Below are 26,439 nucleotides of genomic sequence, written 5' to 3'. Positions count from 1 at the left end.
CTGCCTTTCTTCCAAGAAGCTCAAAGTACTATCAGCCTACATTTTTCTCTCTCTAACCCCCACCCACCCCCGCCGGCTTTTATCCTCACAATAAGTCTGTGGTGTAGGCTAGCCTGAAATTAATTCTGGGAACTGTAGTTCACCCCTCTCGGGAGCTACAATTCCCAGAATCCTAACAAACTGCGGTTCCCAGGATTCTTTTTAGGGTGGTGGGAGGCAAGGGCTTTACATACATGGTGCTTGTGGCAGCCCCTGTGAGTTTCATGGGTGGGGGGGGGGTGGCAGCTTGAACCTGCGTCTCACACGCTCAACTAACCATTGCCCCACCCTAGCTTAAAAGATGCCTCTCCTGCCAATGCCATTCAGCAGGCCGGAGAATGTGCTTGCTGTAAGTTGTGTTCACAAGGACAGGGAAATGCTGTAAGGTGCCAATCTGCCTGGCCTGCTGCCCTGTCCAAGCCTCTGAGTAACAGACCATTCCACTCCTTTAATGGTGTTTATGTTTTATTGTTATACACTACCCTGATGTTTTGATACAGCCATATGCATATATATATAGTGTATACAAATAAATAAATGTCATATAATTTAACAGTATTGTAAAGCCAACATATTCAAGGTAGGGAACCTTTTTCATACTCAGGCCTTATTCTCATCTGCGCAACCTTCCTGGGCGAGTGGCATATGCCAGTGGTGGGTGGGGGCAGAGGTAAAAGTGTGTGAAACAATGGGTTTGATTATATATATATATATTTGGCCTGCGTGCAGTAGACTTGGTTCTATCCACACTCACAAACCTTCTCTATTCAGACAACCAAGAGCCATTATGAGTTCAAGAACGCATTCCAGACAAACAAAAAAGTCAGTGAGGTTCTATAAAGCAGGTCTGGCAAGGGGGTGAACGGCCTGGGGAGAGGGCCACAATCCCGTGTTTCCCGCCCTTTTTTGTGCCCTCTTCCATGTTGTCCATGGGGGCGGGTTACACCTTCCATCTAGTTATACTGCACTACTGGCCTGGGGCATTTAGAACCACAAGACAGAACAATGCCTGTCAAAAAGGGCATAGCTTCCAGCTAATCTTGTTGGAAAGGAAGCATTGCAATTGCCAAGTGCATTCTATCAACTGTGGCATCTTGGAATTTGCATTTAGTAACTAGTTTCTTGGCAGTTGGTACTAGGGGACATGAAGAATCTTGTCTCTCTTCATGTGAACAAATGAGAACCCCTTTCTGCACCTGGGTATATAAGACCTACAAATGAGCATAAACTGCCCATGCTGGATTACTGTGTAGACTGTCTAAATCAGTTTGCCAGACAGCAAACAACCAGGTGCCCTGGGCAGTTTACATCCCAGCTGTGAATTTGAGGGACTGTTGTCTCCAGCACTGTGGGTTTGGCAATAAAGTGGTACCTCAGGTTACATACGTTTCAGCTTACATACACTTCAGGTTACAGGCTCCGCTACCCAGAAATAGTGCTTCAGGTTAAGAACTTTGCTTCAGGATGATAATAGAAATCGTGCTCCAGCGGCGCGGCGGCAGCAGGAGGCCCCATTAGCTAAAGTGGCGCTTCAGGTTAAGAACAGTTTCAGGTTAAGAACGGACCTCCGGAACGAATTAAGTACTTAACCTGTGGTACCACTGTATACTACTGCTGTAAATGGAGGTTTCCTCTAGCTGTCATAATAGCCATTGATTCCATTCCATCTAAACTTCTTTAAAAGCTACATATAAAAACACAAAAAACTGGTTGGGTAAACAATATACAGTACTAGAATAATAAGTAAAAAAAAAAAATCTTTTTAAATTTAAGGAACAAGAGAGGGAGATGACATGCAAGAATCTACATTCATTCAGAAAACTTTATCCCATTCTTTAGCCAAAAAGGCTCTCTAGAATGGCTTATTGTTCATTTTAGAGATATTTATATATTTTTATATAACAACCAGAGTCCTTGCTTTCAGACATGACAGAAAAGGAACAACGGATGGGGAGGGAAGAGGGCAACTGGCAAATTCTGCACCAAATCCTTGATGTTACAAGGTTCTTGTCCTGATCCACCGGCCCAAAGCAGGGCTTGTAGGAGTGGCTTGGTGTAGACACACTGAAGAAAGATGTCAAAAAACAACAGAGTGATCAGTTCCAGTGCTTTATTTTAAGAAGGAAACATAGGCTGCACAGCCAGCAGAGCCCCACTGCCTTTGCATATGCAGGACGGACACTGCAACAGTGAGAGGCCGTCATGACTAGTCTGCACCCAAGCAAACATTTTATACATTCTTTATACCCAAAGCAGCATGCATCACTTTGGCCAGAACTTCCCATCACTTCACCTGACCGGATGAGAGCATAGGTGGCAAATACCCAAGTCTTACAGGCAGTTCCCCTTTCTGGGCTCAGAGCCCAGCACCCCAAGCCCATTGATAAGGATAACATCAAAGCAAGGCAATCAGTTTATATCACAGCAAGTGAATATAAACATATATGAGTTCATTGTTACAGCATCTACCAATTAATTGTGGGGTTATCTTGACTATGAAGATGGTGTTTGCAGAGCTTCCAGAACAGTTTTTGTAACAGGGGATTGCTGGGGTGTTTTGCCTTGACAAGTACCTGGGAAACAGCCTGGTGTAGCCAGCCTTCTTGGAAGTTGCTGCAACTGAGCCATACCTTGTTGACCTTAAAGGATGAGGACTTGGCGCTCTGAGTCCTTGCCGGAATCCGACACCACCTTGTTGGTTCTGCAGTGCCAACACCCGCAAAGGTGCTCTTCCTTACAGAACACTTGGTTCTAAAATCTTCCGGGGGGGGGGGGGGGGCCTGGCCCAGCCAGCTGAGACTAACAGTGAGTTGTTTCCCCCCGCTACCTCTACCTCCTGCTGCTGTGTCTCTTCTGCCATGAATGTCTTCTCTATGGGCACTTTCAAAGAGCAACCTCTCCATTCTGTATCATGTAGTCCACCACACATGGGAAGGGCCATGGCTCAGTGGTACAGCATCTGCTCTGCATGCGTAAAGTCCCCTAGCATCTGTCCTGTTGGGTCAAGTCAAAGGCCTATCTGGTCCAGCATCTGGTTCTCACAGTGGCTAGCCAGCTGGCCTATGGGAAGCCTGCAAGCAGGACCCAAGTACAACGGCACCTTCCTCGCTTGTGATTCCCAGCAACTGATAGAGGCAAAGCACTGGCATTATGGCCATAGTGGTGGCATCTAAGCTGGTAGCTATCACTACACCAGGTATGGCTGGGAGAGACCCCTCCCTGGAATCCTGGAGGTCTGCTCCTAAGTCAGTGTAGATTACTGTGCTAGATCAATAACCTGACTCTGGATAAGGCAGCTTCATATGTACCACCCTATTCTCTGCTTCTGTGCAGATCTGAGAGCGCAGAAAGACCCATTTCCTGACAGCTATCTGATACGCTCCAAAGTGAACTGAATCTATTGCAGAGTGTGGATGGTGCCCTATATTTGACCTCACATCTGCAAGAGCTGCATACAGAGACCAGGGTGGAAGGCCATGAAGTATGCTAGAAGAAGAGATCTTCTCTTGCATGATGTTTTCTGTATTTAGTAAAGGCATCCATACAGTGCCAATGGAGCCACCACACCTTTTCCTCTAAGCCACAAGAGGTTGAGGACGGTCTTTGCTGGAGCATCACTGCCACCTCTGACAACCCCATAAACACAGCTAGTTGCTGGCCAGGACCAGCCTGAAAGCCTTTGAAGAAATGGATGCTTGTGAGTCTGCAGCCCCACTACCGCATGGGATATATCCCACCCTTTCAGTTGCAGCGCTCATGTGGGTGTTACTGGAACTCGCCAATAAGAATTATGATAGAAATGACAGCTCCCAATTGGGATGGCTCAAGGGATTTTTTTTTGGGGGGGAGGGACTTTGGCTAGATATCCTCCATAAGCTTCCCACAGCAAGTCTTGCTCTTCACCAACACTATCACCAGCTGCTGCTTTTCCTTATCACGGCTATCACCTGCTTGCATGCCAGGCAGACTGATCCTTTGCCTGCTGCTGCACCATTGCCTAGGCAGAAATGAGAGAGATGCAGGAAACCAAGCAGGTTGCAATGGGGAGCAGGAGGGGCAGGTCCAGGGGGACTCTTCCAAGTGGGCCCTTGACTGATGCCCCATCATGCTGACCCACCATGCAGTCATAATAATCATAAAATAAAATTAATAGTAATAATAACCACCAAAATAAGTGACATCTGATTCTCCTATGTTAACCAGGGGAGATGAAGGCTGGCTAGCTGGTTGGCCATCCATTATAAACCCTTTAACACAACGGCAGGTGTGAAGTTAATTACTTGGGGGAAGTAACTTGTTAGCTCAGATTAACATGTGCCAAAGCAAACACCCACACAGATATGCTAGCACCGATTTGTGTTGCCTGTCACATGCTCATCAAAGGGAGTTACCAGGAAATATTTCAAAGAACACAAGGAAGGTAAGTAGGAGGTTGTTTACTTAAATGTTTGATCTCCATTGCAGGATGCTTTCAGTTAAAAAAAAAATGGCACTATATAACCTTTAGGCACCTGCCTGGTTATTCAAGGAAGTCCGTAGCTGAGAAAATGGATTTTCTGATGGTCCTAGTCCCGCGCCCTCTTGTTTTTTGGTCTTCTGGAATGCTGCTTTTGTTCCTTGCTGGAATTTTAAGCTCCTTGGGTTGTGTTTTATTATGATTGTGGTTTAAGGAATTTTGTGGGGGGTTTTATATCATAATATGTTTTGATGATGTAAATCATCTTCAGTTCTCCCCTCTGTCCTTTTTATGTTACGTTTGTTTTTGTTTGTTTTTTTAAAATCTTATTTCTACATGTTAATATTTATTATTACCATTATCATTGACAAGAGATTTCTACCATGCTCCTTCAACTCTAAAAGGGTTCAAGTTAGAAAAAGTTTTGCAAATCAAAAGAAAACTGGTTCTCCCTCCCTTGTAACAACATTTTTTTATATTCAATGTGGCTAATGTCACAGTTTGACTTCACCCCAGAGGTACATTCCATTGTCTTCTCAAGACAGAGGGATGCCAGCAGCATGTCACAAGTATAACCCGCCCTTCATCGTAAGATGTTCTCAGGGCGGGTCACACTATATACCAATGCATAAAACCACATATAAAAACAAAACATGCTTAAAAACGCAATATACTGTTCAATGAAGACCCACTTCTGTTTCACAATTCAGCAGACAGACCCATTGTTATTCAAAAAGCCTGGAAGAAATTTTTCAAACTTTCGGTGTCTTGATTAAATACTTTTTGGCCTGATGACAGACCTAGCAGATAGCATCCACTCCTTGTTAACCGTACCAGATTAATTTGGCGCTTTATTTTCTTTCATAATGCAATTGCGGTAGTCACGTAATCTGGGAAACCGGGTTCGAGTCTCCGCTCCTCCACATGCAGCTGCTGGGTGACCTTGGGCCAGTCACACTTCTGTGAAGTCTCTCAGCCCCACTCACCTCACAGAGTGTTTGTTGTGGGGGAGGAAGGGAAAGGAGAATGTTAGCCGCTTTGAGACTCCTGAAGGGGAGTGAAAGGCGGGATATCAAATCCAAACTCTTCTTCTTCAATGACACTTTAAAAGTGGGAGAAAGTAATTACGCAGGATCTTAGGGGAAAGGTAAAGGTACCCCTGCCCGTACGGGCCAGTCATGTCCGACTCTAGGATTGTGTGCTCATCTCACTTAAGAGGCCGGGGGCCAGTGCTGTCCGGAGACACCTCTGGGTCACGTGGCCAGCGTGACGAAGCTGCTCTGGCGAGCCAGCACCAGCACAGCACACGGAAACGCCGTTTACCTTCCCACTATAAAGCGGTACCTATTTATCTACTTGCACTTAAGGGTGCTTTCAAACTGCTAGGTGGGCAGGAGCTGGGACCGAAAGACGGGAGCTCACCCTGCAGCAGGGATTCGAACCGCCGACCATGCGATCGGCAAGTCCTAGGCACTGAGGTTTTACCCACAGCACCACCCGCATCCCTCAATTCATTATACCATCACAAGGGACTACTAATAAGGCTTGGACATATCAGAGATAGTATGCACTACTTTTGACCTGTTGGATCCTGTGCCAAGAGGGCTCTCAGTTGGTGGGTTCCTTAATGGATCTAGGACCCAACAACTGCCCCATCTTACCAGTGCATGGTGCCCGCTCTGGTTCAGCAGAGACATAACGTACATTGCATCCTCCATGTAGCGTATAATTGCACAACTCTATTTGGGGAGTAAAGCTCCTAGCATGGCAGCTGCTATTCACACTGATCTCTAGATCTCTTGGCCATGTGCAACAAATAGTGCATGCAGAAGTCTGCACCATACGGATGTTGCTGAAGATTCTCAGCACCTTGCCAAAGTCACATGCCTGTCACAGCATTTTGCCTGGGCCAAGTGGGTCAGCAGCTTGCAAGCTATAGCTGTCTCAACTGGCACTACTGGTTGCAAGCCAATCAGCAGCAGGTGCAGTGTATGTGTGTGTATATATAGACTGGATGAGTTTTTACTTCAGCTAACATTCACACAACTACGTATGTTCCATGCGTGCATGGATTTACTCAAGCCACATATTCGACATGTCTAAAAAGTGACCACCACATTCGTAGGTCTATTGGCCTCTTCACTCATTCAGCTGTACATGTGTCACTCAGTATATCAAAGAGGCTAATGGCAGGGTGGGCTTCTATTCATGGTCTCAAAAGAAACAAGTCATTGGTACACATGTTTAGGAATCACTAGTTTAAATCAAAGATATGGCTTGTGGGCAATATCTAGTTCCCTAAAGCCTGGGGGTTTATGGACAGTCTTCTTAGGAGCTACAACATTTCCCTGTAGAGCACACAAATGAAAAGTGTGATTGTACACACACAACACTAAGCTAAGTTATAACTGTGTCTGTGTGAGCTAAAAGACCACTTCTGAGGTTTCCCTTGGCCCATGAAACAAGAACACTTCTCTGTGGTAGCACTCTGTTCACTTGGGTGTTTCAAAACCAGAGAGCAAGTTTTAATTAAAAGAGAAAACCCAGAAGCATCTCACCACAACGTGATTCACAGAGGCAGCACTGAAAAGGCCATACAGCAAGTGGACTCCTAAACAATAAGAACCAAATCCTATACAGTCCTTCAAACACCATCAGCATGGGAAAAAAAATATTTTGCTATAGTGAAATAACAATCTGTTCAACACTGGCATTAATTGTTTCGAAAACACAGCACACAATAGCAGGGATAGGTATACAAGTGACAGATAAATAATTTAACGAATGTTAGCTCTTGTCTCTGATTCAAATCTTTCTGACATATTTCATGTAGCTATTGCTTTCCCTTACCTGGCACACCCAAAAACATTCTAAAAGCGGCATTCCTTTGCAATTACTTTGACATGTTGCTCTCCGCAGAATTGCTCTTGCATGCACCAACAGCACATAAGGTGTCCAGTTAAGATATTTCCCAGTGAAATCTGGACATACAAAAACATGTCTGATTTATTGCACCTGAAGGGTTTCAAACAAAGTCGGCCAGAGACTAGCTGTGTAAGCCTCATTGAAAGGAATGGTGATTATGCCTCAAAACCAACTAACAGAATTTAGCATTTATGTAGCACCCCTCCATACAATCACTCCAGAAAATCCTTCAGTTTTCAAAAACGGATTGGCATTATTATCCCCATGTTACAGATGAAGGGCTGACACAGAACTGATTCACACAAATATTTCTATCATCTGAGTGCCTTAAACAGTGGGGGTGACTTACATGTGTGAACAGACTATTACAGTTAACTATGTAAGGAAAGCCTGCTGGATCAGGCCAACCAGGTGCCTGTGAGAAGCAGGATCCGAGCGCATGAGCACTTTCTCTCCTCCTGTGGTTTCCAGCAACTGGTATTAAGTAACCTTCTTGCCTCAGACTATGGAACAGAGCATAGTCACCATGGCTTAGTGGCCATTGATAGCCTTATCCCCCACAAATTTGTCTTTTAAAGCCATCCAGTCTGGTGGCCATCACTGCCTCCTGTGGGAGCAAGCTCCAGTTGGACTGTGTGCTGCCGTTATGCTGCAGCCCGGTTTTCTCACCACTTCATATACAATGCTCTTCAGGGCTGGGAAAGACTCTTGACTGAACGTCCAGCGAAGAGCCACTACAAGGAGACATTTGACCTCCGAGTCTGGGGGTACAGTAGAGACACAATTCTCATTCTCTGGCCCTTTATAGACACAACACATTCTGTATTTTTTTTAATCTGCCTTTGAATCTGAGAATAAGCTTGTATTATTATTTTTTAGAAAATAAAAACAAACTGCAGGTTCTGTCAGAAAGCATTTTGGCAGTTCTTATAAATCACAAAATCCCAGTGTTTGAAAACCTCAAACTCCCGTCCAACAATGCCCTCTACTGGAAGAATTAAAGCATGCAAGAAAGAGATCTGGCTAACAAGACAGTGGTACCTGAGGTTACAGACGCTTCAGGTTACAGACTCCGCTAACCCAGAAATAGTACCTCAAGTTAAGAACTTTGCTTCTTGATAAGAACAGAAATCGTGTGGCGGCAGCAGGAGACCCCATTAGCTAAAGTGGTGCTTCAGGTTAAGAACAGTTTCAGGTTAAGGGCGGATCTCCGGAACAAATTAAGTTCTTAACCTGAGGTACCACTGTACTGCATTTGAAGAGGCTTCCATGAGAGAACACAAGAGGCATTTTCAGACTGGGGGTGGGTGTCACCAAAAGACAAGAGTAAATTACTTTCTCTGCATCGCCTAAACTTCCTGCTGCTTTTTGCATTGTTCTGTCAGGGTTTGCCGGACATATATACTCAGCTCCAGAGTTGCTTGGTAGACAACATGTAAAGTACTGTATCTAAATTCATATATTTGTTGAGCCTCTAAATGCCTCCCTCACCCTGAAAAGAGTATTCGATGCTGCTGCTCATCCTGTCCATATACCTATTGTAATGTATGTAGGTGTTCCTAAATGCTACTTTATAACTCCGCCCACAAATGTTAAATCCAGTATTTTAGGTATAATGGCAGGGATTTAGGTGTGGAACTGGATTGTCCACCTTTGGGTGTTGTGTTCAGCTGGCTTTCTTTTTCCCCCTTCTGCATTTTTTTAAACAATCCAACAAATAAGCACCTGTAATGAAAACCTAAAAAGAAAAGCAGGACTGTAAAGCTCTTAAATGAAAAGGAGGCCACGGATGCATTCAAAGCCATCACAACAGTAATGGATTATTTTTATTTCAGCCAGGTAAGTGAACAGTTAGCGTTAATTTATTAAAGGTTTCAAGGTAAAGAAATCAAATACTGTATTCCAAACAAATAATTCAAATTTATTAGAGAAAACGTTTGCTCCTTAAAGCTAATGCTGTCATCTCCCGCCACCACGTGACGGACATTTTACATTTTGCAAAAACAGAACCATCTTTCCAATGTTAATCAACAAGGTAGAAAGGAACTTAGGAAATTAATCTGTTCTTTGCTAGGTCCATAATTTTTGTAGTTGATCAGCCAGGGCATGTAGTTAATTTACTCAAACATTTTAAATTTGAACATTTTATACCACTACATCATTTGTTCCTTGTGGTAAATATCAATAAGAACTTCTAAGAAATAGTATACATTAATACTCAACATGTGGTCTGACACATTTGACATTTTTAAAAGTGTCAGATATATGGCATGGTATTCATCTTGTAACAGCTGAAGAACTTTTCAGCATACTAAAAATGTATTTTAAGTAAGGCCCAGTTCTCAAACAGCAGAGGTGGTGGTTAAACTTGCTGGATTGTACCATTTTCAGATTTCAGGTGGGGGTTCACAGGATTGAATGCTTCTCCATAAGAAAAAAGAAGAAAAATACATCTGCATGTAGAATGCTGGCATGAGAGGGGAAGAGATATGTTTTCTTTGCATGCAGGTGCATTCAGGTATGTAAGAATACAGGTCTACCACGTCATCTGCAGACTGAGAACTAGCCCTCCCCCTGACCATGGCCCAATAATCTTTTTTTTTCCCAGCTCAGCGTACCACAAATAAGGATTTCCGGTGCTACAAGGAATAGATAACTCATTGTGTGCGAGTTTCTGAAAGGAAAGGTTGAAGTCTTCTTCCTATTTTCGGTGGATTTGATGACAACATGGACAGTCAAAGTTTGGGGAAGATGGAAACACAGTTTAATAATAATAATAAAAATGAAGGCAACAAGATTTATTACTTTACTGCTCACACTATATACTAGTTTTGCGGTTTCACCTGAAACCAACAGCAATCATGAAACGTCATGAAAGATTTAATAAAAAAAATCTCCTAGAGCAATTACTAAAAGAATAATTATATCACACTAGGTCAGTAAACCCCAGAAGAAAAATAATAAAATAAAACCAGTGTCGTCACATATCTTAGGTCCATTTCCCACACATATCCACTTTTTAGATGCGATCCATAAAAATCTGCCATGTTTGGCAACATTGCACAATTTTTTTTTGTCTTAAAAAAAATGTTTTATACAGTTAAAAATGCCTCTTTTTTCTTTTAGATTCCTGGTACGAATTCTGAAGCTAATGTCCAACCCTAAAGTTAAAAGATCAGCTAAAAGGAGTTTAAATTATTATTTACAAATCCAGCAGGTAAGAGTGTCCATCATGGCTTCTTTCCGTCCTCCTAGCAGCTGTCCGTCTTGTAGCAGCTTCTGCAGGCATTTGGGCTCCTGGAGGCTTCATCATTGATCATCTGTCATTTTAAGCAATTCCAGAAGGGCCCCAACAGCACCGAAATAACCCTTCAAAGTTATTGAAAGGAGAGGAAGGCGTTAGTACGTAATGTTATTTGAGCTCAAACCACTTGTCACAGAGTCAATGAGTTCAGCACAACATAAAGCAAGTGCTCTCTCTCTCTCTCTTTAAACAAAGGTGCAAGTCTGAAAACATCTGAAACATCAGACAAGCAGGTACTGCAAAACAAAATACAGTGCTGTTTGAGAGCAAAGGAAGGAATCCATACCAGCCAGGGCCAATTCTACTGGAAATTCAAGTGAATGCTGGGAGCAGCAAGCAAGCATATTGTCTATTCAGTAGAGCTGTTCTCAGAAGTTCTGAACGCTTAAAAGTAGTTGGGCCCAGTAAAAGATGACATAAATATTCCACATTTTGTACAAATACACTGGGCGTGAGGCTTTTACACAAAAGCCAGAACTGATTTTGTTTGCATGCATATGTCAATGGATGTCATTTGGAACTTCTTCCAGTGGAAGAAATGTTTGGACCCTTGGAAGAGAGCCATCGTAACATAAACAGGTAATTTCCTTGCCTGTATTTTACTTGCACTGAGCTGTAAGTAAGGCACTGGGTTGCTGTACAAGTCCCTACACCTGAGGACGTGGATAGAGACTTCTATAAGTGTGCTATAAGAGTCACAAGGACATCTAAGCTTGCCAGTATGGTGTGGTATGGAAACAGGCCCTAAGGGAGATTTCACAGTTTCTTATAGCTTTATCATTCTACTCTCAATTGGTTAAATGGGGGGGGGGGACATGGCTCAGCTTCTTATTCATTACAGGTGCCATTTGGAAACTACTTTAACACAGCGTGAGAACCGTAACTATGTGCTGAATTGTTTGCACTATTTCACCATGTGAGTAAAGCAGTTTTCTCCACAATGTTGGAAAGAGCCAGAAAGGGTTATGTGGAGAGAAAGGAGCTGTTACATCCAAATGGTTCACCCAGTGAAGACAGCACCCCCTCTGAATGAATTAAAACAGCCTTCAAGTGGCACTCTTTCCTAGAGTGTGTGCATGTCAACACACACACATACTCACACAAAGAGAGAGAGAGAGAGCGCTGTGTTTACATGTCATGCTAAACCATAATTTAGCACAAAACCAAAGAGCAGGAATGAGCTTCAGCAAGCATTAGGCTTGCCCTTTCCTCTCCCACCTGTCTAGGAGGCATTTAGACGCTGTCTGCTTGGTTGTTAAGGTTAACCACCGTCTCAACTGTTAGTTTAAACAAGCCCACTTCTGTAACTATGGTATGAAGTTGACTTATTTGAAAATAACAATAGCTAATAGCAACCGCAGGGTTTGTCTGGATGACGTGACAAATCACATGCAGCGAAAGTAAAAGCCGTAGCTCCTGATACCAAAGTAACCCAAGCTGGGTTGTTTAAACTAACTACAGTGGTACCTTGGTTCTCAAACTTAATCTGTTCTGGGAGTCCATTTGACTTCGAAATGTTCAAAAACCAAGGCTGATTGGTGCAGCTGCCCCGGAAACAATAGCCGACAGCTGCACCGGACATTTGGCTTCCAAAAAGTTTGAAAACCAGAACACTCACTTCCAGGTTTTCAGTTTTTGGGAACCACGGCATTTGAGAACCAAGGTACCACTGTACTGCAAAGATTAATCACAGTCCTGGGTACTACAGCAAACTGTGGTTAATATAAACCTACTCAGATTATTGGAATAATCACTTACATGTTTCTCAAGTTTAAGAGGAATACATCATGAATACACAAAAGATTGTGGATTGTTGTTCTGATGAAGAAGTACCCCTGATGCAGGCCATGTAATTCTATTCAGAGCCAGTTTTTTTATTTGTCTTTTCTGTTTTTGTTTTATTTCACATTTTAAATTATAGCTGGTTGAATTGTTTTATTCCTCGTAATTTCATTGTAGTGTTCATGTGAAAGCACATTTGCAATTTTAAATTTATTTGAAATTCATTTTTGGACAAAGGGTGGATTATAGATTTTGCAATAAAGAAATGAAAGCCTGTCCGGAAGAGATGGGAGGAGGAAGCATGCAAGCCCAAAACTCCATGAAACTTGTACATGTCCTGGAAAATGATAGCATTGTGCAACATGCAAATGTAGCCAGAAGCTCCCTGGATCTATCACTACCAAGCACCTATGTTCATGAAAACTAACTACAAATACTCCTATTCGACTCTATAACACAAAATATTTTATTTTTGCATTCCATTGCTTCAATACTAATTAAGAAGCCTATTCAACTTCTACAGTTCACAGTCTTTCCCCACCCCAGCACAGTTTTGTTAAGACCCATCAATTATCCCAATTAAAAATGTTTCTTTCCCATCGTCATTGGATGGCTGCACATAAACTACAATGGCAGATATCACCTCTATATTTGAATGGGTCTTTCTATTTACATTTCGGGAACTGGAGAAAATCCAATCATAACTCAAACCATGACTTCACTAGCAGATCAACCAAGTTACATATATACACATATTTCTTTTGAACAGTCTTTACCTCGTGTTCCAAAAAGAGAGCTTTGAGTTGTCCCTTTGACCAGTAGTCCATGGCATATGCAAGTACCTTCATAGCGACCATGTTGATTCTCAGGAAGTTTCCAACAAACACCACCCTCTCAATGTTCTGCAAAATTTAAGCAAAAATTAGGAAAATATATACATTCAACAGGGTGTCATGTTTAGCTTAAAACTTATGGAATTCACAGCTATGATATTCATTCTGTGTTCATCAGATGTCTCCTAACAGTAAAGCATCAGAAAGACAATCAAACTAGATTACCTTATTTAAATGAGATTGTACACCAGTGGAACATTTCTCCTTAAACTAGAACACCATTTTTGAGGTCAATGTTATAAAGTTTCTGTACAGTCAAACCTTGGCTCCCGAATGGCTCCATTTTCGAATGAACGGGGTTTGACTGCAGTACTATTAAGACCATCAGAGTTGTTTGACAGCAGGATGGACCCCCCTAGGGAGGTTGTGCACGATTTTCACTTAGCAACTTCCTTTTTTAAGTAAAGCAGCCCCCACGATAACACAACCTACCAGATGTCCTCCAGATAGCCACCAAAAAACTGTACTAGCCCATCTTCTCTCCCACCCATACATATTGTGATACGTATTCTGTGATAGATGAACAAACTAAGGAAGAGAACAGCAAGGGAGAGACACTCTAGGCTCCAATCCTATACACACATCCATCAGTATTTAGCGTGACTGTTCTGCTTTGGAAAGAACAGGACAGCAAAAATTGTTCATGTTCACACTACTTAGGGCGGTCAAAGTGTTATCCAAATAGTGCAGTTTCAGTCCCAAACTGACAGTCCAATTAATACCCTTGGGGGCTTGGGTGACTAAATAAGCACCAGCCTCTTCTTATGAATCACTGCAAGTTATTTTTTGCTTGGAAATCTTTCAGGTGTTAATGTGATAAGGACTGGTGTTAATCAAGCACATCTGAAGTCTGCCTCCCCTGACAACTCAGTGCTTTCCCGACATTCCAATCAGTAAAATCAGAAAATACTTAGTTTGGCATTTGTATGGTGCTTTTTTGAACTTCTCTTTGAAACCTCCACAGAGCATTTTTATCTTTACGAGTACCCTGTGAAGTGGGCTGGTGCTGCTTCCATCCCCAAATCTGAAGCTAAGTGATGGCCATTTAGGGCCCCCCATCTTGATTTGAGTGAAACCTTTCCTGGGACACAGTCCATGCCCTTTACTACTTAAGCTTCTAGAAATGCTTTTTAAAACAAACAAACAAAAATCCTAAATGTTTATAGAAACATGGAGGCTTCATTTTTAAGATGACTTAGGGATTCTATAACACAATGTATTTAGCTAGCTGTCTTACCATGTAAAAATGTACATGGCTCAACCATGGTCTTAAGAAAAAATGGGGAGCTTAGGGAGGAAAGAACAATTTGCTACTTGCCTTCCACCTAACAGAGGCACAGAAGTTTGGCTTTGTATTAGGCAAGCTTCCCATGTTCAAATCTCTATTAAGGTAGCAATAATGGTTTGGAAGAACATACGAAATGAGCCATAGATTGACGAACTCCAGACCTTTGCAAAAATGTTGCTGGGTTCAGACCACTGGGATGCAGGTGCAAGCACAGAACCCTAAAATCCATTTTTTTCTCTGTCAAATATAATTCATTAACTCATTCCTTTATTTGTATGCTGCTTTTCCGCACACATATCATGCTCAAAGTGGCTTACAACAAAGCAACAGGGATGCATTTCAAACAATCACCACAAAAACTGTTTCATAATAACATAGCAAAACAATAACATAGCAACAATGTCATAACATAGCAAAATAATAGCAATTTCATAGTAACAGTTTATCTGAATCTGTGCAATCCCATCTATTCATACTCGTATCGTATCACAAGTTCCTTCGTGATATTCATGCTTTCACAACCAAATCACCATCATCCTCTTTCAAAAACAAGTATGCCAGTCTACAAGTGGCGATCAGTCTCTTCATTTTAAATGTACCCTGTGTTGCTCACTGCAGCTAACTCTCTATGCTTTGATAGCCCTGTACAATGCTGCTTGAACTCCATGCCACAAGGCAACACTGTAAAGAAGCTGAAAGCAAAGAGAAAGACTACTTGTTTCCCCGAGAAGCTTCTAACAATACTTCGATACGAAAGGTTTATCATCATTCAGGACGTTCTCAGTCGCCAACACTGAAGCAATTAACAAATGGATTTGTATGTACTGGATTTGCTGGGTTTGTTATATATTAGACTTCTGCAACTCCACCAAATGCCCCAAAGTTATGGCAGACATGTGGCTGTTGCCAAAACAGTGAACCTGTGTCTTTTCCTTCTCTCTCTCTCTCCCTTACTGCAGAAAACGAAGCTACAGGGCACCAGGCAGAGGGCCTTCTTAGTAGTGGCACCCACCCTGTGACCGTCAAGGAGATAAGTAACTATACAACCTTCAGAAGATACCTGAAGGCAGCCCTGTACTGAGAAGTTTTATTGTTTAATGTTTTATTATGTTTTTGTATATGCTGGAAGCAGCCCAGAGTGGCTGGGGCAACCCAGTCAGATGGGGGGGGGTATAGATAATAAAATTATTTTATTATTATTATTATTATTATTATTATTATTATTAGCAACGGAGTATTCCATTGTTGTGAGTTTACCTGCCTCAACAAGTGACACAGCCAATTAAATGAACAGGAAGTAAAATATGGAGCTTACATAAAATGTTAACTATAGATAGATAAGACTGTCCCTGCCCGCAGACTCATAAGTCTAGTAGAAACAACACAAAGGGGGGGGGAATGGGTAGAGAACAAGAAAGTAAACACTGGAGCAGCTGCTGCTTCAATGGCTGAAGGATGCCCTTGGCAAGAGGTACTGGCTTCACAACTACAGGTGTTGACTTGCCAAAAGCCACCACTGAGCGTCACTGCTGAACAGTGATGCTCTTCCTAGCTCTGCACTGCACTGGCGCCAACTTGCAGGTGTCAAGTTAACAAATGCACACCTTCAAAGGTGCCATGCCGTAGTCAACACCACTATCAAACCAGGTTCCATCAGGCATATGAATATGACTGGAAGCTCTTGTGGGTTGACCTTAAAAAGAATGCAGAGATGTTTCTGGACGCTACAGGGTTCTCCAGACGGTAGCCCAAAAGAAATTAAAAAAAATCCAGAATGCTGGACTGAATGACAACCAATTTGACAGCAAGCATTCAGGAAGAATTTCACACAAAGGACCTATCAGAGTACAAAGTAGTATTCACTACCAGCCTCATTCACCACCACATCAGTTCACATGGTTACACTGTTAATATTGGTGGTCTAAAAGGACAAAGCTGAGAAGCAGGCTTTGCCAGAGGTGGGATTCCATTGCTGGTGCTCAACTATACGAATTCGCCAGGAGACGTCAAGCACTGTTGTATGAATGAAGAGGCACTGTGATTCTGTTCGTTTTAGCCATTGAAAAGAAAACTCTGTGGATCGTTCTGTCAAAGCTTCACATGAGAGCATGGTGTGCACTGTAAAAAAAATGTCCTTCGGTATTTAACTAATGCAAAACCAGAGATCAAAGTAAGGCAGTAGCACAACAGCAGCTTTCAAAAGCTTGCCAATCAGCATGTTCTTACCTCATTCAGAGCACACATCCGAGCGATGGAGCCGATGTTATTGGTGATGGTCACTAAGGTCGCTCTTGCTAGGTCCTCTTTACTGATGGAATCTCGCTTTTCTTTGCTCATCATGTTGCCGAAGCTGCGTGACAATACTAGAGGATATGATCTTTCTTACATTTTTCAGAAAGGCCAAGGTTTCTAAAAAATACGTTTTTCAGTAGTTTGCCCGGGACAAACAGGCGTCACCATTGCAGGATGCAAGACACGCACACAGACACAGAGGACGTCAACTAACTTTTGTGAGCTAGCACCACCCTCTTACAAAATTGCTGCATTTCATATTGAAAGCTTTTACCATTTTTTTAAACATTGTGGATACTTAGTAGTAAGTAAATAGTAAGTAAATAGTAGTAAGTAAATAATATAGTCTTGCAACGTCTGCGGGCCAACTTTGACAGGTAAGCAGACAAGTTTACATCACATGGCTGGCATGGGTTGTCCTGCTCACCTGACAACATCACTTGTGCAGCACTTCCCAATTGCCTGACAGTCAGCGGGTTGTCAGGTACTTGGGAACCATGGTGCAAGGGCCTCTGACAGCCCTACACTCAGCAAACGGCTGACATAGGTGCTTTCTGCAGGTATCAGTGCGCGAGCGCATTTCACATGGAGAACTCAAGTCATGCAGCCAATTCAGTAGGGCTGAACTCCTCGCCTCTCAGCTGACAGACGGTAAGTGCAACCCTGTTTTCTGCAGTGATCCACTGCATGATCAATTTCCCCATGAGGAACACAGTCAAGCAGCCAATCCAACCGCCTCTCTACCTGCGCCACACCTGTCATCACACATGGGGGCAGGTGGAAGTTTGCCACCCCTGCTTTAAAGGCTATTAACTTTGGTATGAAATACACAGAGAAGCTGTTGGATATTACGGAAGTAAAAAATTCCTTTCAAGGCAAGATTAATGTACAAGCAACGCATCCTGAAAGCAAAGCAATATGATACAAGTAAGCTGAAATTAATCAAACTAGGGTCCTAAGCAGTACACATAATTAATTATACCCACATAAGTATTACACATGGAGGCCCAGCTATAATTTTAAATACAAACACAGGCAACCAAACTTTATTTTCAGGAAGACTGTTTTGGGAGGGTCCAATTTGATGCAGAACGCATGCAAAACCTTTTCCACAAAACCTCTTATCCACTCCAAATTAACCCCCAGTGATCTGCCCCTCCCCCCACCCTCGTGGTATTTCAAATGTGCAGGAAAAAAGCTTACCAGGGACAATTTGGAAGAGAAAAGCAACAGGTAAGGAAAACACACACACTTCTTTCTACTCCTAAAACACACACACTTCTTTCTACTCCTAACTGTCCCTCCTGAAGCAGTTTTTCCTGAAGAACAAAATAGCTACCTACTCGGGTTTGGCTGCATGCAACATGTTGTTAGGCTCTCAGTATCTAAATCCAGATTTCCCCAACTTGGCTCTCCAGCTGTTTTTGGACTACAACTCCCATTATCCCTAGCTAGCAGAACCAGTGGTCAGGGATGATGGGAGTTGCAGTCCAAAAACAGCTGGAGAGCCAAGTTGGGGAAACCCTGATCTAAGTAATCTCCCATCATCTGCAATAACTCATTTATATGTGACCCAGTTGATATTTACCTTGATGCTACGGCAGATCCCTGAAGACCAAACCGTTCATAGTCTCCTCCATAAATATCCTTCACCAGCTTATCAACATTGGTGCTGTCCCCTTTAGCTGCCATTTCCAGAGCTTCTTCAAAAGTCTCACAGCCAGTCAGCAAACAACACAGGCCCAGGAATGTACCACCACCGAGACTAGGAGGAAGAGAAGACTCATTTCAGCCAACTTGCAGATTTTTCCTGTTTTGTTTTATGCTGCTTTTGCTGTATATGCGTTATTTGTTTATTGTTGCCAGTCACTCTGGGTTACTTTTGTTTGGGTTTTTCCAAAGCAACTAACAAGTTTAACAAATAATAATTGTTAGTAACAACCGTCTGGATTCCTAAATAGCCTGTTCTCTGGGCAAGCTTCAAATTCCTTCCTTCAATAAAGCCCCTCAAACTGAAACTTTGCTATGATGCACTGGTTAAAGGGTGGTGGAGGAACTGGATCTTGATAGCTTAAGGTATGGTGCATCTGGTTGTAATCTGAAGACTGTGGTCTGTTCAAATGTAATCAGATATGGCTCCCCTGGTCAGAGCAGGAGTAACAAGCCATAAAGCCTTGGTTTGTCACTATGTCGAAATCTGGGATTGTGTCTCCCACCTGCCCCCCAAAAAACATGATCAGAAAGCCAACAAGAAGTCATAGCTTCATGTTGGCAAGCAACAGTGATTTAAAGAGAAACCACAATGAGAAGCTGTGTTTCACAGCTTATTGCTGGTACCAGGGGAGGAGCGAGGCAGGAAGGATCAAGTAGTTGACACCAGCATCCTGTTCAAATCCTGATAAGCCACTGACCATGCCTTATCGTTCTGTGTGAATCAATCTATTGTCAGACTTGCAGGGAGGAAGATAGGAGCAGTACCTGATTTCTAGAAGAAAATGCCTGTGTAGACACCCTGTGTGAGGATAATACTTATCAAGAATCTGATTTTCAAGCTAAGCTAAAGGAGTAAGTTGTTGATATCACATCTGCAAAAAGTTGCAGATCTCTTAAGAACATTCTGCTCAAACATGTTGGCTAATAGTCCTGTGGAATTAAGTGGGGAAGTCTGCTTTTGTCTCAGATCCATACAGTGTGGTTCAGTAGCTCTAAGGAAGAAGGTGGGTTCAAATCGCAGGCTGCGCCATGGTGTCTCTTAGCTCTGAAGCCTCAGCTCAGGGGCATTTTATTTATTTTTCTGCCTCACATATGCTTGAGGAGGTTTAGATAGCATTAACCTGACTTCAGGAGGCCCTCTGTAAAAATAATAAAACAATTCAGAACCTCCAATCTAGACAGGTTGGTATTTTCTTTTAGCAAGAGCTGTTTCCTGCAGATAGTATATTCACCTGGTCCCCGTAACTCTCTTATAGTTGTCCTTGGAATACACAGCTAAGATGCTGACCCCGGAGCCTATGTTAACCAGCAACATAGGAAAAGGATTATCAAGGCAGTAAGGCTTTTTCTGACACCGTTCGGGATCTGCGGGGTTTTCAAAATAATAGCACTCTGGGTGGCCGTTGAAACCGACAGAATCCACATAGAGCAGACCCTGGATCAAGCAGTCCAACTCATCTAGCTTATGAAGCTGGAGGTCAGCAATCTGGAAGAGAAGTTAATAAATGAACACTCGTTGATACAGTGTTAAGAAACCTAATGGAAGAGTCAAAAGGCCCTGCTGAAGTACTTTGTACTGTTTGAGTTGCACAACAGGTCATTAAGAAGTATTTGCACAGGAAGTTCATAATCAAGCAAGCAGGTTGGCCATCAGCATGAAAACAAGCACATCACAAGGTCAAGCCATGTTGTGCATTTCGAGGTTTGGGGGTTGTTGTTTTTCGCTCCTTGAAGACACTGCGATACAGACCATAGTTGCTGGGTTTTTTAAAGGAAATCTTAAGTGGTTTCGAAAGAAGGATCTACCCATCCCACTTTCACCTGAAATCAAATAGGTTTTTAATATTGTCCCCAAAGCCTACACAACCTGTTTCCCAAGAGATGAGTCAAACAAAACGCTTTTGTAACTTATGAGAAGCAATATTGCCCTCAAACATTTTCATTTCCCATAACAATGTATGTTGCCAGCTTTAAAGTGCAATTATAAAGCCAGAATCCAGCTATGCAGCAAAGTCCAGCCTAACAGCAACTTTAAAACAAACGTGACCTTTCACATTTGAGGGACAGGCAACATGGCCTTTGTCCACTGCCTCACAGAAAAAAAGGCCTTCTCTCTAGTGCAGAGGTTTTCGAACCGTGTGCCATATAGCTGCCAGCTCTATAGGCAAACGGTGACATAACTGGGTTTCTGAGGCTCGCAGCATGTTTCCCCACAGAGGAACTGCAGAAAGAATGCAGTTGGTCAAGGAAGCCGTAGGCTCAAAAAGGTTGAAAACCTCTGCTCTAGTGTGAATACGAACAGCCTGGGGATATGCTCTCCCCCTTGCACACCTCTGGTGCTGATCCCCACTTACTTTACTCAGGTACCAAATCTGCAGCCGTGAGATGCACACAGTGAAGAGCAAATACTCCACTGAATTACACACCCTGGGTTTGAGCTCCCTGGCCAACGGTTGCCAATCCCTCAGGTTGAACAAAATTTGTGCAGTTGAATATAAAACACCACACAAAAGTCGAGCCTAATTAAAAATCCACCTTTGCACTGAAGTTCCCATTAGTCATTATAGTTGTGGGTGGTAGGGAAAGAGGACTAGTTTTTACCATGAAAACAAAAACACACACACACATACCAAGAACTGGTCTGTTTTCTTAGTCAACCCTCTACAATCACACAGGCAATATAATTGAGTTTTGCATAATGAATGAAGGGTGTATAACTGAAACTGTAGTCCATCACAGGACTGGAAATATCAGCTGCTTCTGTTACAGTGTTGAAACAGCTCTGTTACCATCCCTTCCCTGGAGGGATCCATTCGTTAGTGAAACGTACAATCTGAAACCCATAGCTGTGGAGCATCAGTTGTTTGCGTATAATGCATGCTCTGAAAATTGTGTTGGGTGGGGGTTTTAACTGACATTTCAAAAGTCGGCAGAGAATAATCGTTTCCACCTCTCTTCTAGAATTAAGGTGCCATAAGGTGAAAAACAAAAGAACGTGTGTGCATGTGTTACATAATCCTCAGCAGCATGCTCACCCACAGAAAGCAATACAGAAAGAGTATCATCTTACTTACCTTGCCTCACCCATTGCCTCAGGACAGCAGCAAACACCGTAAACATTCTGAGAATTGTAAGTTGACACAGACCTGCCTGAATTCTTAGTGGAATCTGTTCAGGGGTTGTGTGATTTTGAAAAACAAATGCTTCTCTTGTACTTTTAAATAAGAAAAGCTGGCCAAGGAAGTACCATATTTTTCGCTCTATAAGACACACTTTTTCCCCTCCAAAAATTAAGGGGAAATGTGTGTGCGTCCTATGGAGCGAATGCAGGCTCCTTGGCTTCAGCAATAGCAACACGAAGCCTCCGAAGCGCAGAGGGAGCGCTCCCTCCGCGCTCCGGAGGCTTCGCGTTGCTTTCGCTGAAGCCTGGAGAGCGAGAGGGGTCGGTGCACACGGACCCCTCTCGCTCTCCAGGCTTCAGGGATAGCCGCCTGAAGCCTTTGGAGCACAGCGGGAACTCGCACTGCGCTCCAAAGGCTTTGGGTTCCTTTTGCTGAAGCCGGGAGAGCAATACTCTCCTGGCTTCAGCAGAGAGGGAGAGCTACGCAGCGCCCCTTCAGCAAAGTGGGAGGAGAAGTGGAAGGGGCTCCGTTTCTCCTGCCACTTCGCTGAAGCGGCGCTGAGCAGAGAGAGGGAGATTTTTTTTTTCTTGTTCTCCCCCTCTAAAACAGGGTGCGTCCTATGGTCGGGTGTGTCCTATAGAGCGAAAAATACGGTAATTACTGTGCCTATGGGAGCAGCTGGTATCACTCAAAAGAAAAATTACATTGGGGGTTTGGGCATCTTTTTAGAGGACTTCCTGACTTCAGGCAAAGTTTTGGAAGCAGCCAGAAAAGAAAGTTCTGCAAAATTTATGGATCTGCAACTCCTGCTAATCTTCAGAAAACACCAGAGCTCCCAGTACAAGATCTCCATACAGCTATTTAAATCAGAAACTTTTTTTAAAAAGTTAACCTGCAGTCCAGCATTGTTTTCTTTCTTTTAAATTAAGTGCCATGCCTATAGTTCTACAACTACGGCTCATCTGAGCAGGCAGCCATGTTTGGAGGAAAGGAAAAAAGTAGCACCATCAGTTATGTATGGTTTCTTGAAGTGATTCAGAAAACCAGTTCACTGAGCTCTCTATTAACCACTCATTCAAGCGGCCAGTTTTCCTTAAAAAGCATGGGTGTGTAATGCTATAATTCAGTGGTAACCTATCGGTCCTGCCCTCACATCTTTTACATACATACAGCAACCACATATTGAGGAATACCTGCAAAATGCATTCAGTTACTCCCCATAATCTGATTGTGTACAAAGCTGCAGATAGAAGCACACTATAGCCATTTCCCCGATCATGAGGCAGCTGCACAACCTCCATGCCCACAAAAACACCAACAAGGAACGGTCAACCTGACCCCAATGGATATAAAATTTACGGCATGTAATGCCTTAAGAGAGAATATTATGAAAATGATTTACAGGTGGTACATGACCCCAGTCAAGCTAGCAAAAATCTACCATTTGCCTGATAATAAGTGTTGGAAATGTAAAGAAACTGAAAGTACTTTTTATCACCTTTGGTGGACGTGCCCAAAGATTAAGGCTTTCTGGGAAATGATATATAATGAAATGAAAAAGGTACTTAAATGTACTTTTCCCAAGAAACCAGAAGCCTTTCTCTTGGGCATTGTCGGCCAATTGGTGCCAAAGAAAGACAGGACTTTTTTTATGTATGCTACTACAGCAGCAAGAATTATCATCGCAAAGTATTGGAAGACACAGGATCTACCCACTCTGGAAGAATGGCAGATGAAAGTGATAGACTATATGGGACTGGCTGAAATGACTGGCAGAATCCGAGACCAGGGGAAAGAGACGGCGGAAGAAGATTGGAAGAAATTCAAAATTTATCTTAAGAAATATTGTAAAATTAATGAGTGCTAAAATGTTGAGGTTATAGAAAAAAGGGGACTACAGCTGTAAAAGATTAAGTAAAAGAAAAGAACAAGGGAAAATTAGATAAAATCAAGGGGGAGGATTTGCTGAAACAAATTTGGAAATTGGGATGCAGAAAGGGGAGGTACGGGGAAGTCGGTGAAGTAAGGTTTAAGAAAAAAGGATTTGAAATTATACATGTTTGTTTATGTGTTTGTTTGTTTGTATTGTGTATTGTTTGTGTTTATATAAATTGTGAAAAACCAATAAAAAATTTATATTAAAAAAAAACCTGACCCCAATGGAACACCAATGCCTGCTAACAAAAAAACAGGAACTTGCTTTGTTGATAGACTCTGACTACAATACACAGTGCGAGGCTGTGTGGCATGCTGAGTCGAAGCTGTGCTTTCCTGCATTTAGCCTTAATACTGATAAAAATAATAAATATAAGGAGAAAATTCTGAGCGTGATGTATGTGTTAACACGGCATAACAAATATTGCCACCCCTGTGCCTCCTTTCTCTCCCCCCCCCCAGACACCGACAGGAGTTAGCACTTGTAGTTAACTACTCTCCTCAGTTAGCACTTATTGAAGCTTAAAGGCAGGTTTGCTGGCTTGGAGTGACAAAAATAAACAATGACGTCCTAAGGTCTGACTGACACAAACACACCCCCTGTATTTGATCTGGCAGCACCAGGAAAGGGGTAGGAAAGAGCTCCTTAAACCAAGACATTGTGCAAACAAAACATACCGTTCGAAAGTCTTCTTCAAACTTGTAAGCTCCGCCTCCCGTGGCACAAAGCGTGGTGTGCAAGCTTGAGAAGTTCTTTTCACTACCCATCTGTATGAACCTGTGCATAGCACAGCTTGGAAAACGGATGAAATGAAGGTTCCCTTTCCGCCCACACATAGTCAAGTTTTTCAGTTCGAGGTGGACATCTCGAATCCCAGTTTTACCGTAGGCTGTATTGGAAGTCAAGTACTTCCTGATGCTTTTCAGGTTTTCCACCTCCTCCTGTTCCTCCTCAGCGGTAATGTCCTTTGGTTCAAAGTAGACCAGTTTCACAAGCGTCCCACCAATATCCATGCCAAACCAGGGGAACGCTGGAGAAGGGGTAGGAATAGAAGGGAGACAAAAAGAAGAATTAATGTGAGCATTCTTAAAGTATTTCTAAAGGTGGGACTTTAAGGGTAACAAGGCCATTAAGCTTAGAAACGTGGCGCTGATTGGAAGTGATATTCATGCCCATGTATCTGAAAGCTTTTGTTTGTGTGTTTTAAGTGACGTTTCAGGTGGCCTAGGATGCCATTACAGAAGGGGTGGGAGCAAAGGGATTCCAGCAGGGATAGAGTCCCACGGAAAGTTTAAAGGTCCTCTCTTGGATATAATTCGATAATAAGCAGCAAAGCACAAATCATATTTTGGTTACTTATTTAGTACCTCTTCAAAGCAACCGTATCAAGACAGTTAAAATCATACTTCTCTCTCTCTCTGAGCCTGACATGCATATTTAGCATGCAAAATCACTGAATTGTTTATTACAATGGTAGTTCAGAATTTAGAACCAGTAAGCTCGGTCACAAATATGCATTCTCCTAACCCCTGAACCTCAACCCCCAGTTGGCTGCAAAAACAACCACCACCACCACTTTTCCAAGAGTTGTATCAGCAAGTTCTGAATATTTCCACCCATTGTTTATTTTCCTCTATCATCTCTGCCCAGTTTCATTAAAATTTAGACTGTAAGCAACTTAGGACAAAGACTTGTCCCTTTTTAATTAATGTTATCCTGTTGTGCCAGGCACATTCACAGTACTAAGCATACAGGTATTTCCTGACATAGATGGAAAACAGAGCAGTGAAAAGCAATCACCTCCCAACCCTATTTCCCATAGCAACTTCTGTCTTAATGATAACCTGCACAGGTTTCCACAATGCTGGGGCTGATGGAGGCAAAGCAGCAGGAATACTTTGTGCTCGGAAGAAAGAGCAAGCAGATATCTATGTTCTAGGATGCAGCCCACTCTCTATTCTACTTTTAAAAAGCAGCACTGCCAACACCACCCTCACTGCCCATGGAATTGTTTACCCATGCCTATTATTAAGCCTTACGTTCAAACTCAAAGGAACAGCACACAAATGTAGAATTACGTATTTCTTATTACAAACACCTCCTCAAATCTGGATCTACGCACAGCAGGTATACAGTATGTTATTATGGTTGATTCTTAGAATTACTGAATAGAATGAGCCAGGATAAAAAGGGAAGGGAAGAACACTTCCTGGCCAATCGCTTTCCCTGTCTCCCTCCTTTGGGGAAACAACGCTCCCAAAATAGTTCCTCTGGTTCTATTTTTGGAACTGACACAAGCGCTACAGGGGGTGTTAGGAACATGCCTGCCCCAACCAGTTGCTCCAAACTGAACAAGGAAACAGACGGAAAACAGCCTCCCGTCAAAGAATAAGATGCCACCAGAAACATATGGGCTGTTTACATAATTTATCATAAGCTACATTTATTTATTTGCTACTGGAAAACATTTAAACAGAAAGTCAATTTGAACAATCCATTTTCTGTGTTGAAGCTGCCCCCAAACCACCACAAGCCCATGTTCACGCTCCACACATCAATTATAGCATAAAGGACTACAATCCTGGGAGTACATCCTACTGAATTCAGTGGGATTTACACTGAAGAAGTGTTTGAAGCTCCCATTGTTCTAGGCGCACTTTGCAAAAGGGAATTTCTTTAGCACGGTCAG

At 42.7% G+C, this 26,439-nt stretch overlaps 1 protein-coding gene and 1 long non-coding RNA gene across 4 annotated transcripts in view; both read right to left on the bottom strand.

Moving 5' to 3' along the window:
- Positions 1 to 2,611: 2,611 nt before the first annotated feature.
- Positions 2,612 to 3,342, bottom strand: LOC309532202. Its single transcript, XR_014219645.1, has 2 exons — positions 3,228 to 3,342; positions 2,612 to 2,838 (listed from the first exon to the last, which is right to left on the bottom strand). It is a non-coding gene; the product is annotated as an uncharacterized lncRNA (long non-coding RNA).
- A 5,868-nt stretch (positions 3,343 to 9,210) lies between these two features.
- PANK1 (pantothenate kinase 1) overlaps positions 9,211 to 26,439 on the bottom strand; it is a 31,890-nt gene continuing 14,661 nt past the window's right edge. For 2 of the 3 annotated variants that reach the window (XM_082222118.1, XM_082222119.1), the window contains exons 2-7: positions 24,428 to 24,780; positions 19,925 to 20,178; positions 18,568 to 18,744; positions 16,914 to 17,037; positions 13,283 to 13,408; positions 9,211 to 10,789 (exon numbers count right to left, since the gene is read on the bottom strand). In XM_082222118.1, coding sequence (XP_082078244.1) covers positions 10,730 to 10,789; positions 13,283 to 13,408; positions 16,914 to 17,037; positions 18,568 to 18,744; positions 19,925 to 20,178; positions 24,428 to 24,780 — 1,094 coding nt within the window. In that variant the 3' untranslated portion in view covers positions 9,211 to 10,729. Of the gene's footprint in view, positions 10,790 to 13,282; positions 13,409 to 16,913; positions 17,051 to 18,567; positions 18,745 to 19,924; positions 20,179 to 24,427; positions 24,781 to 26,439 lie in introns of those variants that run through there. The other variant, XR_014219602.1, reaches the window with a different exon arrangement.

This window comes from Podarcis vaucheri (genome assembly GCF_965113315.1).
Source record: "Podarcis vaucheri genome assembly, chromosome: 5".
NCBI classification, from domain to species: Eukaryota; Metazoa; Chordata; class Lepidosauria; order Squamata; family Lacertidae; genus Podarcis; species Podarcis vaucheri.
This window is presented reverse-complemented; position numbering and strand designations above follow the sequence as displayed.